At 47.7% G+C, this 15,850-nt stretch overlaps 1 protein-coding gene across 10 annotated transcripts in view; it reads left to right on the forward strand.

Annotated features, from left to right (window-relative positions):
* The window catches only part of PPP6R3 (protein phosphatase 6 regulatory subunit 3), a 1,896,334-nt gene that overhangs the window by 1,201,921 nt on the left and 678,563 nt on the right, over positions 1 to 15,850 (forward strand). For 5 of the 10 annotated variants that reach the window (XM_078682862.1, XM_078682861.1, XM_078682859.1 and 2 more), the window contains one exon: positions 7,818 to 7,915. In XM_078682862.1, the coding sequence (XP_078538988.1) occupies positions 7,818 to 7,915 (98 nt within the window). The remainder of the gene's footprint in view (positions 1 to 7,817; positions 7,916 to 15,850) is intronic. The other 5 variants (XM_078682865.1, XM_078682864.1, XM_078682863.1 and 2 more) reach the window with 2 other exon arrangements.

Consider the following 15,850-nt stretch of genomic DNA (forward strand, 5'->3'; position numbering starts at 1 on the left):
TCGTACTTAAGGGAATTTGTACCCTTGGTAGATCAGATTGGTCGGGTACAGTTAGGTTTTTTGATAACTTCACCATTTCACAGCAAAAATGTGTATCCCAGCAAAAGCTTGAGGGTAGCAGCATTGGTAGTAGGCCAGACCCACAGAGGGATCCACTATCAAGGAGACGGCCACTAAACTTAGGCAAAGGTGGTAACTGGGGTGATGGGCTTGTCCTTGTGCGGCTGCTGAGGGCATATGAGGAACTTGGGCACTGGAGATCCACTAGCTGGTGGCAAGGTAGTAACTGGAACAGCTCTGGCAGAGTCCCCAGCTTGGGATTTGATGCAGGTCGAGGAGCATGCGTCAGTATACTGGTGTCTCAGCAAGGTGTAGCACATGTGCACTGTGTTGATGGTCAGACATTAGGGGTCACACAGGTGCGGTTGTGTGGAAGTCTTCCTCTGATGGATGTGTATCAATACCTTATCCTTGGACTGGGGGAGTAGCAGACTTTGGTCGGGTACTCGGGCAAGGCAGCTTGAGCTTGATAACGGAAACAGTAGAGACCGTGCATAACCTTTCTGCTATATTGTAAAATTGCATCTTTCTGTTTTAAGTCTGATTGCATAGCAGAGATGGAAGAGTTTGAGGGTGGCATTATGGGGTGTCTATCTTGTTCAAGTTCAGCTTGGTTTTCTTTGTCAATATAGCTCTAATGAATCACTAAGCTAAAGGCAATACTTGTTGAGTCTCTTGGCTGTGATCTTGAGGACACCATTGTGTTTTTTCTACATTGCCCACTGATACAGGCTGATATGCATTTTGGAATTGCTGATTAATCTCGAAGGCTTCCTATGTCTAGATAATGGGTCCAAGGGAGATAGCCAGGTCAGAGATGTAGAGGGAACCCGTTTTTTGAAAATGTGGACAACATCTATGGGCAAGTAGAGAGAGGGTAAGGAGGGAATTTCATGAGGTTTTCAGGGCATATTGCCTAGCTCATGTGTCAATAAAACATGTTATGTGCTTACTGTTGAGCAACCAATCTACATACGGAGCTTTCTTATTGACCAGAATTAGAGTAATCTGATAGATTTCTAACCTCGAATGCCTTCCCTGAGAGTATCCCCCAGGTATCACTGTGGTCCAGAAACTCTTGAGCAGAACCCTTGCACACAGGTAGGTGACATTGAACGGTTCCGCATAGGCATTGTCTGCTTCAGATATGAAGTATGTGGTGCCTATGTAGGCCCTACCCCACTGTGCTGGGCTCTCCTGTTTGGCCTTGCAGGACTCTGATTTAATTGGCCTCGCTGACCCACTTCTTGGTAAGTATTACTTGAGTATCCATTCTGAGGTATCTCTATCAAATGAGCAAGTTACCTACCTTTGTAACACTTTATCTGGTAGAGACTAGCCACAGATTGCATTCTGGCCTTCCCATCCTCCCCGCTATGTGAACCAATTAAGGTGTAAGGGACCGCTTTATCAGGGCCTTAGCTTCTCACAGCAGTGGTTAATTCTAGTCGCGACTCCCACGCTCCTGGAATGAAAAGTCATTAAAGTAACTGACATCAGCATGCCAAGGTAGCGCTTATATAGGTACTGGCAAACACTGCTTCTGACGCGGATGCCAACGCAGAGCCAAAGGACACCACCTACTGGCGCACAGGGATACTATTCGAAAATCTTCCTTTTCTAGTCTGAGACTTGGAGAGTATTCTAAGTTATGGAATCTGAAGCTAGATAAGGCATTACAGAAGGTAAGAAACGTGTGCTTCTGGCATAGAAACTGAAGTCAGCACGTTCGGTTAGCACTAATACATCTTTAACATCTAAGACTGAAAACGCTAGGAGAGCTCTGTACTTGCTGTTGGCTGTAGAATTTAATTTGCTTTTTAATATCCCCGTTTTTTCTCCATTTCTTTGTTTTTTATTTCCTCGTTTTCCCTGGTTTTAATTAGGGCCACTTGCAGACCCGCATCGCTGTCACCTTACCCCCACTCTAATTCTGGAATAATCACCGCGTTTTAGCGGGTCCCTGCCCATTGTCTTGTTTGGTGGCCATATTGGGAGGGGGGACATTGCAGGCGGCGCGGTTAGCGCTCTAGTGTGCACGCGCTCGGCGAGCATAAAGGCAGGCAATACACAGGTGAGCACCCTTAACATCTAAGACTGAAAACGCTAGGAGAGCTCTGTACTTGCTGTTGGCTGTAGAATTTAATTCGCTTTTTAATATCCCCGTTTTTTCTCCATTTCTTTGTTTTTTATTTCCTCGTTTTCCCTGGTTTTAATTAGGGCCACTTGCAGACCCGCATCGCTGTCACCTTACCCCCACTCTAATTCTGGAATAATCACCACGTTTTAGCGGGTCCCTGCCCATTGTCTTGTTTGGTGGCCATATTGGGAGGGGGGACATTGCAGGCGGCGCGGTTAGCGCTCTAGTGTGCACGCGCTCGGCGAGCATAAAGGCAGGCAATACACAGGTGAGCACCCTTAACATCTAAGACTGAAAACGCTAGGAGAGCTCTGTACTTGCTGTTGGCTGTAGAATTTAATTCGCTTTTTAATATCCCCGTTTTTTCTCCATTTCTTTGTTTTTTATTTCCTCGTTTTAATTAGGGCCACTTGCAGACCCGCATCGCTGTCACCTTACCCCCACTCTAATTCTGGAATAATCACCGCGTTTTAGCGGGTCCCTGCCCATTGTCTTGTTTGGTGGCCATATTGGGAGGGGGGACATTGCAGGCGGCGCGGTTAGCGCTCTAGTGTGCATGCGCTCGGCGAGCATAAAGGCAGGCAATACACAGGTGAGCACCCTTAACATCTAAGACTGAAAACGCTAGGAGAGCTCTGTACTTGCTGTTGGCTGTAGAATTTAATTTGCTTTTTAATATCCCCGTTTTTTCTCCATTTCTTTGTTTTTTATTTCCTCGTTTTAATTAGGGCCACTTGCAGACCCGCATCGCTGTCACCTTACCCCCACTCTAATTCTGGAATAATCACCGCGTTTTAGCGGGTCCCTGCCCATTGTCTTGTTTGGTGGCCATATTGGGAGGGGGGACATTGCAGGCGGCGCGGTTAGCGCTCTAGTGTACACGTGCTCGGCGAACATAAAGCCAGCCATGCTGACGCGCAGCGTCATCACGCAGCGTCATCGCCGGATTGTCGCCGGAGTTTCGCCAGAGTCAAGCCCGTCTGTGCCCGTCCGGGCCCAGACGGGCCTAGGGCACGCTACTCGGCTTAACCTTTCCAGTCCTCGGATCCCCTCTTACAGGTATTCACGGGACTCCCTACTTGCGCTACGTACTCCCAGACACCCCAGTTGCTCTTATTATTGGGCTGAGGGTTCTGCTTTTAAACATTGTCTGGGTTGTCGCCTGCATCACTCTTGTAAGGACCTGGATTCACCTACTATGGCTCTGCTTAACTGCAGATCACTGCCTTGCCATGCTATGGAAATTCACTCCCTCCTTTTGGACCATAGCTTGGATGCCCTGTTCCTGACGGAAACATGGCTGACCCCAGGTTCTGATCCCGACATTGTCAACGCTCTCCCCCCGGGATACCTTATGTTTCATCTTGATAGGCCTGATGGGAGAGGGGGTGGAGTGGCCATTGTGTATAGAGACACGTTCGTATGCAAAGCTGTAGACTGCGGCATCAACAACGCTGAAAGTTGTCATTTTTCCCTTTGCATCTCCGCTACTGTCTCTATCTCTGGCCTCCTTGTGTATCGGCCTCCCGCTACGCTAGGGAATTTCGTAGATTCTCTCGTTGAGGCTGTTATCCCACTGGCTGCTGCCTCGTCCAACTTTGTTATTCTGGGGGACTTTAACCTTCATTTTGACAACCCCAAGGATGTAGTAGCAAGGGATCTTCTTAGCTCGCTTGGCGCACTTGACTTACATCTGGTTAATGTGGGAACTACTCACAATAGAGGTCATCAGCTTGATGTGATTCTCGCTAACTCTGTGAACTTGCAGGCTCTCCAGATGTTGGCTCTCCCCTGGACGGATCACCATCTTATTCCGTTTAGCTGGTCGCTGGGGAACCGGAGAGACCCCGCACCAAGACAACATACGGTAGAACGACTCTGGTCGAGGCTCCCGGTGGACAGTTGGGCGGAAGAGCTAGCTAGAACCCGTCCTCACCCCATAGATGACCCTAATATCGCTGATCAGCTTTTGGGCGAATGGCTAACCAATTCCCTGGACTTACTGATCCCGAAGAAACGGAGGCTTGTCAGGGAGAGAAGAATTGGCTCTGCCCCCTGGTATTCCCCCGAGCTCAGGAGCTTTAGAACCTCCTGTAAAAGGTTTGAACGGGCTTGGAGGAGGGAGCAGACGGAAGAAAGCCGGGCCAATTATAAAAGAGAGATGAGGAAATATAAAAGCGCACTGAAGGAGGCTAAAAAGAACTTCTTTAGCGATAGGATTGAGAGAGCAAGTAATTCTTCAGGAGAATCGTTTAAAATCTTTAAGGAACTCCTGAAAGCCCCGGTCCCGCCAGTCGTGCATGAGAACCCCAAGGAAAAATGTGAAGAACTGGCCAGTTTTTTCCATTCTAAAATAGAGGAAATATTATCCTCCTTACCCGCTACCCATCAAATCCCTGAACCGGCTATTAGTCTAATAAGTCGCTCGATTGAGCTAGCCTCCTTTGGCCCCTTCTCGGAAGAGGAAGTTATAAAAGTCCTGTTGGAGATGAAGAGTGGTTCTCCGAGTGACCCGGTCCCCATAAAATATCTTAAGCTTGTGGCGAACACCTTGTTAATTCCACTGACTGACCTTATGAACCTTTCACTCGCTCATGGCACAGTGCCCCAGAGATGGAAAAGGCTGTGGTTAAAGCCCTATTGAAAAAACCAGGATTGGATCCATCTAACCTGACCAACTTCAGGCCAATTTCACTTCTGCCTGGTTTTTCAAAAATTGCAGAGAAACTGGTCAACCGTCAGCTCTCTCACCATCTAGAGTCTAACCACCTGCTAGGAGACTCCCAGACTGGTTTCCACCCCGGCCAGGGAACAGACACAGCCTTGCTGGCAGTAGTGGAGGAGGCAAGGAGCACTCTAGATACAGGAGGGTCAGTGGCAGTGATCCTCCTGGACTTGAGTGCTGCCTTTGACACCGTGAGTCATCAGGTGCTCCTCCAACGTCTGTCAGAGGTAGGTGTCTCAGGGACGGCTCTGAAATGGTTGGGCTCTTTTCTCTCCAACCGTTTCTACCAAGTCTGGGAAGGAGCAGAGCAATCTGCCCTATTCCCTCTTCAATGTGGAGTCCCGCAGGGCTCATCTTTGAGCCCTACCTTATTTAATATTTATATGACTCCACTAGAAAGAGTGGTCGCCCCTTCAGGGGTGAAGATCATCAGCTATGCTGATGATACTCAGCTGGTGGTGGGCCTCACTCAGTTGGCGGAACAACCTGAGGTGTTACACGACTGCCTCGCCAATGTTTATCGTTGGATGTCTATCTCCGCCTTAAAGCTTAATGGAGGTCAAACCGAGCTTATGCTCCTGGGCAATTCCAGTCCCTCCATTATTGCGAGTTGTTGGCCCCGGTTTCTTGGTGAACCACCATCCCCCCAAGAAGGAGATCAAGTCCCTGGGAGTATGGTTGGAGGAAGACCTGTCCTTTAGGACTCACGCCAGGAAAACCGCAGGGGTTTGCTTTGGTTTGCTGAGGTCAGCCCGAAAGGTGTTACCACTGCTTCCTGATCCAGCTAGGAAGCTGTTACGTGGCCTGATTTTATCGAGGCTCGATTATGGGAATGCGCTGTTTCTCGGTGCTCCCGAAGCGACTTTTAAAACCCTCCAACAGGTGCAAAATGCAGCTGCGAGAGTCCTTATGGATGTTCCCAGAAGGCAGTCTGCTGCTCCTGCTCTCAAAGCGCTTCACTGGCTCCCCGTGAAGGAGCGGGTGAAATTTAAGGCGCTATGTACAGCCCACAAAATTTTGCATGGCAAAGGTCCCCCTATTCTTGTTAACATGGCCCGTCCCTACAAGCCTCCACGTCTGTTGCGCTCGCACCAAAAACATCTTCTGCAGTCAGCAAGGGTAAGGAGAGCTCGTTCTGGGGGCAGGCGTTTCTCTGTGCAGGTGGCGGCGCTTTGGAACTCTTTGCCCCTTAAGATTCGCTCAGAGCCCAAGATCCTACCATTTAGGAAACTTCTTAAGACCTATCTGTTTCCACAGTAGTGATTAGCTGAGTCTCTCCTTCTGGTCTGTTGCGCCGGGATGCCCCCGGGTAAGCTGAGCGCATTACACATTTCATATTATTATTATTAGCAGCACCGCGGATGTCACATGTGGCGAGGGTCCAAGGGATATGGCAAGCAATCTCCCCCCTACCAGCGGTGTAGTCTCTTTATGGGAGAAAGGGTTTATGAGCAGACTCTGTACAGCAAAACACAATGCTACCTACTGATGTAAAGTAGTACTGCTTGAGTTTCCAGATCCAGTGACACCTGGGGAGTATTTTCAAGGTCAGGAATCTATTTAGTGTCGACCAGAAGGAATGTTACTGAAGGTAAGTAACTTGTTCATCACTAATCCCACCTGTTATGAAACACTAAAGGATGTACATTATTACTGAGAGAAACTGCAAGACTGAAGATTTGGCCCAAGCAGCATCTGACCGATGGATAAGGACTAACAGACACAAGAGAGGCATACATCTTTTACAGCCCCTTTCTCGTTATGTAGGTTTTCTGCAGTTTGGTGCAGAAATATATAACCAAAAACCAAAACAAAAGCAAGACCAAGACTGAACAAGTCTGTTATACGCTCCCAGAGGTGCTATTCTACTGGCCTTGCACAAACTCATATCTCGAATACTACCAAATTTCTCGCTTCAGGAAAATGATCTTTTTAGGTTGCACCTAATGTACAGAAGGCATTCCCAAATTTAAATCACGCCTTAGACATGACTTCAACTTTCCATCTTAAAACGCACTGCAGAGATCAGTGCTCTAAGCGACTCACTAAAAGGCAACACCTTGTCTTTTGTGCGTATGAATTAAACTACTGTATACATACTAGTGTAAAACTTTATTTTCATCTTGCCAGATTCTGGTCGTACTTTCTACAATACCTTGTCTTAATCTCTGATGCGCCAGCTTAGAAGTTTTAAACCGCAAATTTCTTGCAAAGATTGATATGGCTTGGTCTTGTTCAAGCCACGCACCAATAGATTCTGCCATGAAATGCTGTTTGGGGGTCTTCCTTCGCGCCCCCTATTTCCCCCCTCCACTCCCCCAAGAAGTACCAGTTAGAGCTGTTTATATTGTATTAGCTTGAACCGTCAATGTTTTCCTGATGTCCAATCCCCTATCAGGTACTAACATTAAGTAAAACAGCTTTTTTTTTTATGATAGACTACACAGTTAAGGAAGCAATTTCAAAAGATTTTATTGTAGATTTAGGAAACACTAATAGTCAAACTTTCTCAATATTAAAACGTGATTTCATGTTGTACCTAGTTTTTTCTAGTTTTGCATTGTCAGTTAATCGCTTAGTGTTTAAAGTATTGTACATGCTCACTTATCAAATAAAATAATTTGAATTAAAAAGTATTTCCGATTATGCTTGAAACAATAGCTTTCTGAGTGTTAAACATTTCGTCTGTAAACTGCACTGTTTTTGTGATTTGTCCATTTGCATCCTCAGTCGATTTGTCATTATTATTTGCTAGCGTTGGACTCAAAACCCAGTGCTTTTGGAATATTTATATTGACAGACCACTGGAAGCAAAATGGCCAAATTGCACATTTTAGTAGGCTGGAATTAGAATCAATATTATATCACTGTCGTTGGTCCTGGGGTTGCCAGGCCTTTTCTGATTATCAGATGCAACAAATGACGTCCAATTTTATTGACCAGTTTGGCTTCAACGATGAGAAGTTTGCTGATCAAGATGACATTGGCAAGTGAGTATCATTTGATATTGAATAAACCACTTTGGTATTTGGGTGTATCCTTCTGCTTGATTTCATCCAATTATATGATTTGTTGCTTATGCTGCATACATGTTCCCCAAAGTAAAACTGGCTTTCTCTTCCATACTAATGACTAAAATTATAAAAATGTAGTTTGTGCGATACAGCGTTAACATTCTTTGTCCTTGTTTTAGTAATGAACCGTTTTGCAAATACCCACTTTTATTCTACAAATTTATTGCACCTACTCCAGGCAGCCATTTAATGTAAAATACATACCAAGGTACATTTTAACATGCACGTATTTAACCTTTCTGCTGCAAACACGTCTTGTGTTTTTGTCCCCCTCAAGAGATAATTTTAGTAACAATGCCTGCTCCTTAGAAGAACGGTTCTATTTTAGTAACATTTATATAATCGGTAGCATGCTAAGTACTGAAAACCGCATCAGTGACTGTCTTAATGGCTGTGTCACCTATCTGCAAGAGCATTTAACATGCATTGAGGCACAGCTTCCTATCCCCCATAAGCAGATTTATTCAGTTAATATCTCCATTGCAATAGCCCGTTTAACAGATTACAATTTAAAAAAATGAGTGTTGCGAAAATAACCACTAAAGTTTATTTAAAATGAATTGCCAATTTCCTTCTAAAATTTGAGTGCATGGTGTATCTCAGAAGCAAAATGAGGTCTTCTTGATAAAGCCTTCAGTACTTTGTTGCAGCAGAAGGTCGATCAGAAGAGCTTTTGTTTTTTAACACGTATGAGCGCGAGGATTGAGGCAAGAAGGCCGCTCTACACTTCAGTTATTTTCTAAAAACAAATGTACTACTAGCTGTGGCAATAAAAAGAAAAAACTAAGTAATACATTTCGTATTGCATTAAAAGTTGAGTTGTATGAAATTGTCATCCTGTTTAAGAAAAATGTTAATCACCAATATAAATGTCAGCTTTGCTAAACCATCATGAAACCAGCATTCCAATCTTGTAAAAATATGGACATATAAAGACACTGCTGTTTGCTTGTTTAGCAAGATGTATTTCTTAGTGGTCATAAAACTATTTCATATTTATTAGTCTGCTTTTGCAATATTTCGGTCACTAGTATGCCCCCACACCAAGCTCTACTCTGTCTGAAGTGACTGGTTTATTTATTTACAAAAGTTTACTTACGTCACTTTCAAAAAATAGATAGTCTCCTCTATTATACTTATATTGGATAAAGTGTAAATCTTAAATTTGTCTATCAGTATTTAAGTCTGATTTTATTAGTACTGCCAAGGTTTATCTTGTGTATTGTATAATGTTTGTTTCAACACAATTACAGCCAATCGTATTTTCATCCTCTACGACCTGAAGCTGGTACCTCCGCGACAAACTCAAACTCCGGTGCCGACAGCCTGCTTCCGGAACCGTATTCTGGAGGGCTAGGATTGGGAGAAGAATTGGAGTGTTCGCTGGACCCTTTAGAAGTCCAGCCTTAAAGGGAACTGTTCTGGTATTGGGAGTTGTGTGAAGCCAGTGGACTGGATACCTCTCCAGATACTTGCATGCTTTCTCTCCCCACCGTGGCTACGGAGCATCTTATGCAATGGCGGTGCATAGGGTGGCAGATGTCCTTGACCTTCAACTAACATCTTGACGGAGGTGCTACAGCTGGGAGCTACCTCTTTGGTACACTTGCTCAATTTTAAAGAAGCCCTCATGGACGTTCTACTAGGAACCTGGTGCAAACGAGCACAGGGGTACTTTGAACAGGACGATCGCCTGCTGTCGCCATTTCCCTGCCCCAAGTGACCCAAACTTACTACCCACCCCAGAGAACTTGGTGGTCCAGGCTTCTACTTCCCAAGGCACATACCCTGCCTCTCCTACAGATAGGGCATCCACGAGGTGGAACAGTTGGGCAAGCATTTATTTTCCTACCAGCCTTGCCTTGCATTTGGCGAACACTGCATGCTTATTGGGCTATTCTTATTCTCTATGGTAAACAGTTGTGCTTAGTACTGCCACATGTCCCGGAGGAGGCCTGGTTCATTCTCTCCCAAGCCGTAACAGACAGGAAGGATGCAGCTAAGTTCGCCATTCAATGTGTCTTAAATCTGACTAACTCGCTGGGCAGAGCAATTTCCATGATGGTAGCTATTAGACACCATGCTTGGTTTAGAAAATCCGACTTTTCCGGGGATATCCAGGTTTTGCTCATTGATATGCCCTTTGATGGTACCAGTCTCTTCAGAGAAGAGGCACACATTGCTGGAGTGCTTTAAGGACTCAAGGGCTGCGGCCACGTTTTTGGGCCTCTAAGTTGCTTCTTGTTAGCAGTCTGCCTTTTGCTACTTTCGAGACTACGGAAGGGGCTTTCATCGTGCCAGCCTCAGAGCTGTGCAAGTTCTACAACCCCTGCGTGGACGAGGTCATGCTTCATTCCGTCCCCGTGAATTGGATAGCCAGAGGTCTGGTCAAGCCACCACCACCCTGGCAGCTTCAGCCTTCAAACCCTCCTAGTTTTGCCCTTCCAGACCATGGGTGACCAGCTTGTTGCAGGCTCTGCTATAACCTCCACTACTGGCACTGCATCACTTCGGACCGGTGGATTCTTCAGATTATCCGAAGGGGCAACTTACTTCCCATCAAAACATCTCCTCTCCCCGTGCCTCCATGCTTCTACTGGCTGACGGAGGGTCATCTACTTGTGCTCCAGGAGGAAGTAATTTCTGTCTTGGCCAAGGGACCTATTGAGTGGTTTCTGGTGCCAAAAGTAGGCTGTTGTTGATATTCTTGCTACTTTCTGGTCCTGAAAAAGGGCACGGACCATAGTCCTATCCTAGACCTCCAGGCCCTAAACTACTTTCTAAGGAGAAATACAAGATGCTCATGTTGGCCCGGGCCTTGTCTGCCTTGGACCCTGTAGACTGGATGGTAGCATTGGACTTGCAGGACACATTTTCACATTCCCATCCTGCCTGCCAATAGGAGTTGCCTGTTTCTCATGGTGGGCCACAAGCACTTTAAGTTCCCGGTGCTCCATTTTGGTCTTAACAGCACACTTTTAGTGTTCACTAAGGTGTATCGGTGGTCGCAGTTCATCTGCGGGGTTCAGGGGTGCCAGTCTTTTCCTATCTCGACAACTGGCTGTTGAAGGCAGGCTTGTCCCAGGCGGTCATCTCCCACCTCCAGACTATGGCGAACCTCCTGCATTCACTGGGGTTCTCTATCACTGTGCTGAAGTTCCACCTGACTCCCTCTCGGACACTCCCTTTCATTAGAGCTTTTCTGGACACAGTGCAGTTTTGGGCCTATCCTCCCGAGTGACGAGTCCAGGATATTCCGACTATGATACCAATGTTTTAGCTTCTATCCTGGAATTTGTTGAGAATGACTCTGAGGTTGCTGGGCCTCATTGCATTCTGTTAGTCACTCATGCCAAATGGCATGCGGGCTCTTCAGGGGGACCTGAAGTTACAGTGAGCGCAGCATCAGGGTAATCTCTGACCTGGTTCGGAGCTCGGAGGGAACTGCTTGAGACCTGCAGTGGTGGCTGACAAATCACGATGGAGTCAGAAGCAGACTCCTTTCCCTTCCCCAAATGGATCTTACAGTAGTAACAGATACATCACTTATGGGATGGGGTGGCCATCTGTGAGAGGTGGAGATCAGAGGACTCTGATCTCCGGCGGAATCTGGACTCCACATGCAGGAGGTCCCTGCGATCCGATTGGCATTGAAAGACTTTCTACCCTCCAACAAAGGCAGGCTAGTTCAAGTTTTCATGGACAGCACCACCACATTGTGGTACTGCAACAAAAAGAAGGGAGGAGTATGGGGTCATAGACACTTTGTCAAGACCCCTGAGTCTCTGGTCCTGGCTAGAACAGTAGAGCATATCCCTGGTGGTTCAGAACCTGGCAGGTTCTCTGAACACAAGGGCAGACACACTTGGATATCTATGCCTAGCAGAGCGTGAGTGGCAGCTCCATCCGTAGGTGGTGTAAGATCTCTGTCAGCAGTGGGGGGAGCCTTTGTTGGATCTGTTGGACTCTGCAGAGAACCCACAATGTCAGCAGTTTTGCCTGCTGGAGTTTCCAAGGCGGTTCTTGCTCAGAGATGCTTTTCATCTCAAGTGAAGCTCAGGCCTCCTATACACCTTTCTGCACATACCAATCCTACTGAGAGTTCTCACGAAGTTCAGGAGGACTGGACCCAAGTCATCCTTGTGACTCCGAACTGGGCACGAGGAGCCTGGTACCCTGAGCTTCTGCAAATGAGCATCCATCCTCCGATCAGGCTGCCCCTTTGAGAGGATCTTCAGTCGCAGCAGGGGAGGGTCCTCTACCTGAACCTGTCAACTCTACATCTTCTTGCATGGAGATTGAGCGGCAGCAGTGTGAGAAAGTGCCATCTTTCTTGCATGGTATGCCTCTACTCTTTGCTGAATTGCTGATATACTGAGTGTGCCCTGGGTTCCTGCCAATCAGGTGCCATGGGCCTGTGTTCCTTCCCTAAAAACTGTATTGAAACCTAACCCCATTTAGTATCTCAGGCCACATGTCAGCCCCTGGTAATTGGTACTCTAGGTACCCAGGGTACTGTGACCAGAGAAGACCCCTAAGGGCTGCAGCACTTATTGTGCCACCCTTAGGGGCCCTGTATCCTGACACACACACACACACACACACACACACACACACACTGCCTTTGCAGGCTGATTGTCTTGGTGTAGAACAAAACAAAGAGTTGACATGGCACACATCCCTGTGTGCAATGCACACAACACACTGGCCTGGCATACCTCAGTCACCCCTCTAGCTGGGTCCCCTATGCCAGTGATGTGGGTACAGGTGCATGAGCCCTTTACCACTACAGTACCCAGGGTCCCGCAGCGCCGGCAGTGGCTTACAGCGAGGGAAGCTGTTCCTGCTCCTGGAGGAGCCCTGCACCTCTCGCCTGATTATCGCACGGGACTCCATTCGCCAGGAGCCCGTGCAGGACCAGCACAGCGTAGAGGCACGCCCACCGGTGCACAAAACACCTCGCCGGCAGAGGCTTACAGCGAGGGAAGCTGTTCCCGCTCCTGGAGGAGCCCCTCACCACTCGCCTGATTATCGCACGGGACTCCATTGCCCAGGAGCCCGTGCAGGACCAGCACAGCGTAGAGGCACGCCCACCGGTGCACAAAACACCTCGCCGGACCCGCTCGCGCGGGTCCCGCAGCGCCGGCAGAGGCTTACAGCGAGGGAAGCTGTTCCCGCTCCTGGAGGAGCCGCGCACCACTCGCCTGATTATCGCACGGGACTCCATTGCCCAGGAGCCCGTGCAGGAGCAGCACAGCGTAGAGGCACGCCCACCCGCCCACCGGTGCACAAAACACCTCGCCGGACCCGCTGGCGTGGTTCCCGCAGCGCCGGCAGAGGCTTACAGCGAGGGAAGCTGTTCCCGCTCCTGGAGGAGCCCCGCACCACTCGCCTGATTATCGCACAGGACTCCATTGCCCAGGAGCCCGTGCAGGACCAGTACAGCGTAGAGGCACGCCCACCGGTGCACAAAACACCTCGCCGAAACCGCTGACGCGGGTCTCGCAGCGCCGGCAGAGGCTTACAGTGAGGGAAGCTGTTCCCGCTCCTGGAGGAGCCCCGCACCACTCGCCTGATTATCGCACGGGACTCAATTGCCCAGGAGCCCGTGCAGGACCAGCACAGCGTAGAGGCACGCCCACCGGTGCACAAAACAACGTCAGGTTGACGCAGCGCGGGACCAACGCCGGACGGCCCTCTGCGGCCTGAGGAGGACGGGACGGGCCACCTCCCTTGGCTCCCTGACTACACAAGGTACAGAGATCTACATTATATATTGACCTTCCACGAACATTTTGTTTCCACGATGATAGACATCAATATTGAACATATTCCATCAAGAATGATGCGAAAGGAGGCTATTAAGAACTCATTTTCACAGCGGGGCTCGGGGAAGGGGATGGAAAAGGAAATTTCGAGCAGGAAGACACTGTCCTCTCTAAGTGAAGTAGACACTGATGTTTCTTCCCAACTTCTAGACATTACGCAATCCCCCCCATTAACTATGGGAACACCGCAAAACTTGTCCTACTGGGAGGAACTAAATGTATTGTGTGGTACTAAGTTTGTTCCAGTAGCATCCCCCTCCCCTGTAAATAACCCCAGTATCGACATCCCTGTTGGCAGACTGAGCGAACCATCCCTATGATCCATCGAGGTCAACTTCCAAGCCGCTGTACTGCCACAGGGTTCAAGCGTTAAAAGGAAATATGACGGGGTTAATGGCCATGGAACTCAATGCAAAATACAGAAACTTTGCGTTGGGCTCACATCGCCCGCCACGAACTCCACCGTATCTAAGGGGGGTGTTGAAATTTTGGACGAGCAAGTATCATTGCCCCAGTTGCCACTATTATTTCAGTTCGAGCAAATGCTAAGATCTATAATAGCACCCCTGATAGAAAAAATTAATACCCTGGGGGATAGGCTGACAAATATTGAGACAACCATTAAAACCAACTCTTTACCTCCTACAAAGACGGTAATACCTAATCGTCCCAACCTACTCACTACATCCGAAGCCCCTATGCCAATTAACATCAGGAAAAATGCCCCAATCGAAAGTCACATTTCTAATATACCACCCCCAACTGCTACTAAAATTGTCCCCAAATCTCTATTAACAAATTACCCTGTTAGAGCAGTGCGAAATAGAGTAGCATGTATCTATTTACCTCCGGAAGCCGCCCCTTTTGTGCTTGTTCTCTCGGGAATACTGGCACCCACTTAAGGGAAACCCGAAAGACACCAGGACCTTCTAAATAAGGTCATATTCTGGCTTAATAAAAACAGACCCCTCTCACCCAATCAAGACGGTGGAATCCTGAGCGTTAGAAGGGTGGGCTGGTTAGGGTCACTACCTAAAGACATCCCTGGGGACCTAATTCTAGTTAAATTCAGGAATCGGAACATTGTCCCCCATCTACGATTCTCCCACCCCAAAGAAGGAGATGGCCCCATTTCCATCTGGGACTTGTACGATTTCTACCCAAGTACCCCACATATCCCTCCACTTAGATCAACGACAGCACACAAATATTTGATGGGAAGTGGACTTAGTGCCTTTACTGGTAGTAGCTCTCCTGCCCGTAATAGATTTGATTTATTGTACAAATATTGTAATTTCTGAAGGTACAAGCCAACGTATTAACCCAGACTGTAAATGCTAATCTTATGTATAGTGCGATGAAATTAATGAAATGTTCCAATAGGCTGGGCACACGCTTTTTTTTTTTTTAACTTGTAGATATATTATTGTTTGTATGTTTTTCTTCATGTTTGTTTGTATGCTTTTATGATTTTTTTAAACCAAAATCGAATAAAGCTAAGTGACTGACTACAGTACCCAGGTCAATTCCTGGGCACTGTAAGTGCAATGCTGCCATTAAGAGTATATGGTACTGGGAGGTCGTCATCACGAACTACACAGCACCATGCTGGTTACACTGAAGACTGAGAAGTTTGGTATCAAACTTCTCAGCACATTAAATCCACACTTATGCCAGTGTGGGATTTAATGTACAATGCACGAAAGAGGGCAACTTGGAGTTGCCCCCTGAAACTAACCCACAACCCGTGTCCTGACTGAGCGGCTGCCTAGACTCCCACCCAGCAGACATGTTGCTGGACCCCTGGGTAGAGAGCCATCTGCTCTCGTGGGCCTGCAACAATGCACATCCTGGGGCGAGGTGCTAGGCCTCCGCCCCCAGCATGGGCAAGGGGAGCTACAAAGGCTTGCCTCCTTTGTGAGCTTCTCCAGGCCACTTGCTGTACTCAGCAACTGGCCCTACCAGTTTTGACCCCAACTCTGGCAGGAAGACCTAAGTGAGGAAAGTGGGAGTGCCAGGATCT

Source organism: Lissotriton helveticus, chromosome 3_1, assembly GCF_964261635.1.
Source record: "Lissotriton helveticus chromosome 3_1, aLisHel1.1, whole genome shotgun sequence".
NCBI lineage: Eukaryota > Metazoa > Chordata > Amphibia > Caudata > Salamandridae > Lissotriton > Lissotriton helveticus.